The sequence below is a fragment of the Globicephala melas genome, chromosome 16 (genome assembly GCF_963455315.2).
Source record: "Globicephala melas chromosome 16, mGloMel1.2, whole genome shotgun sequence".
Lineage (NCBI taxonomy): Eukaryota > Metazoa > Chordata > Mammalia > Artiodactyla > Delphinidae > Globicephala > Globicephala melas.
Window position 1 is genome coordinate 8,673,179 of NC_083329.1, and position 4,237 is coordinate 8,677,415.

The following is a 4,237-nucleotide window of genomic DNA, read 5'->3' on the forward strand; positions in this document are numbered from 1 at the left end:
TTCTGAAAACTGGGGAATATCTGATTGGGAGTGGAGAGGAAGAACCACACCCAGAAATTCAGAAATAAAAGTACTACAACGTGAATTTCTCCCTCTCTCCCTCTCTCTCTCTCTCTCTCTCTCTCTCGACTTCTGAAAATAGTTCTATAGAAAATGAATCAATTAGAGGGGTTCAGGATTTGCGCTTACTTTCCTTCCATAAAAATAAAACCCAAAAAGCCACCGCGCAAGGCAAACTGGGGGCGGGGGTTGGGGAGGGCGGCACATTTTGCAAAAGCTTTTTCAGCCGAAATATTTGACCTGGAAATTTTGTCTTTTTCCTGCTTTCTCTTAATATAAACCAAAACCAAAAGTAAGAGGGGAAGCGCCTCAAATCCATTAGGGGTGAATTGCACGAAAATGCATTGCAAATACTTACAAAAACGCTACCGATTGGGGGAGGGGAGGCCGGAGCCGCGCGCCGAAGCCCCGGTTCCCGAAGGCCGCTGGACGTCTCTGCGCCCTCGGCCCGGCCCAGTCTCCTCTGGGGTCTGGGAAGGGGGCCGGGTGCTCCCTCCTCCTCCCCTCTCGGGCCTCAGACGGGCCGGAGCAGCGGCACGGACGAGACCACCGGGTGAGAGTAATACACGGGGTGCGGGAAGGTGAGCAGCGGCTGGCTGACTGGCACCGGGGCCCCCGCGGCCGCGGCCGTCGCGCCCTCGGCCGCCGAGTTCTCGTGATAGAGGATGGGCACCCGTACGATGCGCTGCGCCGCGGCGTGGCTCAGGTTGGCCGCCTCCAGCTCGGCTGCCAGCTGCCGCTTCCACTTGTTGCGGCGGTTCTGGAACCAGATCTTGACCTGCGTCTCGGTGAGGTGCAGCGACGCGGCCAGGCCGGCGCGCTCCGAGCTGCTCAGGTAGCGCTTCATGTCGAAGGTGGACTCGAGCTGGAAGACCTGGCTGCGCGAGAAGACCGTGCGCGTCTTCTTCTTGCGGCACGCGGGCTTCTTCTCCGGGCTCTCCGCGCCCTTCTTCCAGTCCTCGGCGCCCGGCGTCGCCGCCGCCGCTCCCACGCTCGCCCCGGCCGCGCCCGGCGCCGCCTCGCCCTCCTTCTTGCCTTCCTCCGAGTCGCTCTCCTCCAGAATGATCTCGTCCGGGCTCTTGGAGTCCAGCTCCTTGTGGTCCGGGTCGGCTTTAAGCAGCGGCTCCGGGGAGTCGCGGTCGGTGCCCGAGGCGGGGGAGGAGTCTCGTAGCAGGGCCTTCTCCGAGGCTGGAGAGAGACAGACAGACGGACGCACACACACGCACACGGACACAGCCTTCAGCGAGGCCCGGCGCCTGGGAGCGGCAGGCTCAACCCGCGCCGGCCTCTGGGCCCCAGGCCTCGAGGCCTCACCATTCCTGCGGGCCTCCTCCTTCCCGGCTGGGCCAGAAGAGGGATGCCACATCCTGGCATCCAACCTTCTCCCGAGGAGAGGCTAGGGAGACCCGGAGTGGGCAGCACGGCCGGTTCCTTTCTTTCCCTCAGTTCCCTCGCCGGGGGCCCGCGGAGATTCACTCCCTCCATCCAGGCCAGGTCCCCAGTCCCAGCCACCTGAAGCCTCCCCATTCATGCCCGAGGCCACTTTCCCGGGAAGCGCCGCGCCCCGGACTCCAACTCCATTTCTTTTCTCACCAAGTGGGATTGGATTCCCTAGCAGCGCAACAGAGCGCGCGGGCAGGAGTTGCAAGCCAGGGGACGGAGGAAGCCGGCCAAACAGCGCGTTTGAGGGTGCGGGGGTCCCAGGGCTGCGGTGGAAGGCAGCGCGGACCGGACTGGGATAGGCGCGCAGGGAGGACAACGAAAGTTCAAAGAGAGGTCGGTACCTTCAGGTCGTGGGAGGTGGCCGCCGGCGGGGGTCAGGGTGTACGGGTACCACCAGGCCGGGGAGCGCTCCAGGTAGTGCGCGGGCAGGGCAAACCTCTGCGCCGGGATCTCAAAGCGGGGGAAAGCCAGGTCGCCCACCTGCGAGAGCGCGAAGCCCGCGGCGCCCTCCAGGGCCCCCTTGGCCGCAGCAGCGGCGGCGGCGGCGGCGGCGGCGGCGGCGGCGGCCGAGGCCGGAGCGAAGAGCGTCCGTGGGGGCGGCTGCGGCTTAGGGGGCGGCCGGTGGTGGTCTCCGTTGAGCAGGTTCTTGATGGAGAATGGGGACTCCTTGGGCGCGGGAGGCGGGGGCGGCGGTGGCGGGGGCTGCGCGCTAGCGGTGCCGGGGGCGTCCGGCCCGGGCTCCGGCATTGTCCCCTCTCCTCCGGGTCCCCGGGAGGGAGGGAACGGGACAGGCAGGCGGCCGGGCGAGCAGACGGGCGCCGGAAATCAGACCATAAACGGAACTCAACTACGGGGCGCAAAGTCGGGGGCCGCCCCGGGCGCAAATCCAACGGCGGGAGGGCGGGGTGAGGACCCGGCCGGGGTTGGCTCGCATGGGGGAGGGGTGCTGAGGGGCGGGGAGCGGCCCCGTAGCGGCACCGAGGGAGCGAGGCGGCAAGGCGGCGGCTGCAGCTCCCGGGGAGGAGGCGGCTAGAGCAGTCCCCGGCTTGGGGCTGCGTCAATCCGGCGCCGGATGCTAATGATGAAATCAAAATGTCATCCAAGTTAAATGCGGGGAGTATACGGCGATTGGGCGCGTACAATGGCAAATGGGATTAGGCGGGCGAAGGCGCAGCCGAGCCGGGGTCCCGCAGCCGCCTCCGCCACTGCCCCCTCCTCGCCTTCCCTCGGATTTTGGCGCTTTGGCTTCGGGCTATAAGAGCCCGCCTATTATTGGCTTTATATAGTCCAATTAGGCAGCAAATGAGGACAAGCCTATTAGCACAAAAGGATATTGGCTCCTGCTAAAGAGGCACTCGGAGCGCTCCGGCGAGCGCAGGAGGCGAGCTAGGGACGCTGAGCCGGCGGCGCCCCCGGCCGGAGCGCACTGACAGCCGCGGCTACCGGAGCCCGCGCCTCCCTCTCCCCCCTGCAGCTCGGGGACCCGCTTCCAGCCGCATGGCCCGCGGGAGGGGGAAGGGGCGGTCCAGGCCCGCCCGGGTCACCTCGGGGTTATCCGCGCTCGCAGCTGCCTCTTCCCCGCCCCCAGGGGTTTGGCAGGGGCCCTCCGCCCCGACTCAGCTGGAGAGCCACGCAGCGCCGACCCAGGAGGCAGGACTCGGCCTCCGGCCCGCGGTGAACTCAGCACTTTCCTACCCTTTGGGGGTCCAGCGACCTCAGCATTTTCCCTCAAGCTTGCTAAAGGCGCGGCCAGGAAGAGGGGGATTTGGGTTCCCCACCCACCATCTAGTCGATAGGAAGGGAATCGGGGTGTAAGTCCTTGCACTGCGTCAGCCGTCTCAGAAATCCGCATGGCCTTGGCCTTTGGCCTTGGGAAACCGAAGAGTGAGCCTTCCCCGGAGAGCGTGAGCGGTTGTGCCTCTCTGCGCACCCAGGTGTGCGCGCAGAACAGGCTGACGCCCGCGCGTCACTTGGTGGGGCGGTGGGGCAGCGGCATCTCGGCACCGACGGCTACGCTCTGCAGGGCATTCTTTTCCTCTGGTCGCCGGGACCGAAACCTTGACGAGCAACTCTGAGCCCGCTGCCCCGAAGACTGCATTTTCTCCCGGGAAGTCTCTCTGGCCAGCCTTTGGAGCTGCCTAACGCTTTAAGACGAGCAGTGCGAACCGAAGGCACAATGGCGTACCTTCCTCTGTGGCGGCTTTGGCAGCGACACCGCAGCACGTCCCGCCTGCCGTCAAGTCCCTAGAGAACCCTGCTGGACCTGTGAGCTGTGCGGACGGTTACTCTACTCCATGGACTTTAAAAACGACTCTCCAAATTGCACAAGAAAGCCGGAAAACAGGCATCTAAAACTCTAAACTTAAGCATCAAATAAACCAGAATTACTTGTGGGGTCCCTTCCCAAGAACAGCTCCCTGGTCAGAGAAAGGTGGAAAAGTGGCCGTCACTCCCCTCCACCCATTGTGAGCTTCCATACACCCGAGGTCTTTTTGTGGCCCCTTCCTTTACCATCGCCTTTCTTTTGTTAGATCAAGCCCTCACCTAACTCAAGGCTGCCCTGCATTGGCAGGCGCGACCGCTTTGGTTACCCAGTTGAGAAGTGGGTATGTTTTATTTTCCGATCTGGGGCTTCAGACCCTCCCCCACCAAATCTCGAAGGGCACATTTAACACTTCTTTCACCAAACATTCACCTACAGTAGTGAGCCCTATATTGATTTGCTTTGGGAACC

General features: G+C 63.8%; 1 protein-coding gene across 1 annotated transcript; it reads right to left on the bottom strand.

Moving 5' to 3' along the window:
* Nucleotides 1-574: 574 nt before the first annotated feature.
* HMX3 (H6 family homeobox 3) lies at nucleotides 575-2,250 on the bottom strand. The gene is made up of 2 exons (XM_030831942.2): nucleotides 1,845-2,250; nucleotides 575-1,248 (listed from the first exon to the last, which is right to left on the bottom strand). Exons 1-2 carry the CDS (start codon nucleotides 2,248-2,250, stop codon nucleotides 575-577), a joined length of 1,080 nt encoding a protein of 359 aa, XP_030687802.2.
* Nucleotides 2,251-4,237: the final 1,987 nt, after the last annotated feature.

What these genes read in the sequence shown, in the direction of transcription:
- HMX3 (XM_030831942.2), bottom strand. Translation starts at nt 2,250, where the DNA reads ATGCCGGAGCCCGGGCCGGACGCCCCCGGCACCGCTAGCGCGCAGCCC. An exon ending in CCACCTCCCACGACCTGAAG is followed by an intron (nt 1,249 to 1,844) that starts GTACCGACCTCT and finishes GTCTCTCTCCAG; the next exon opens with CCTCGGAGAAGGCCCTGCTA.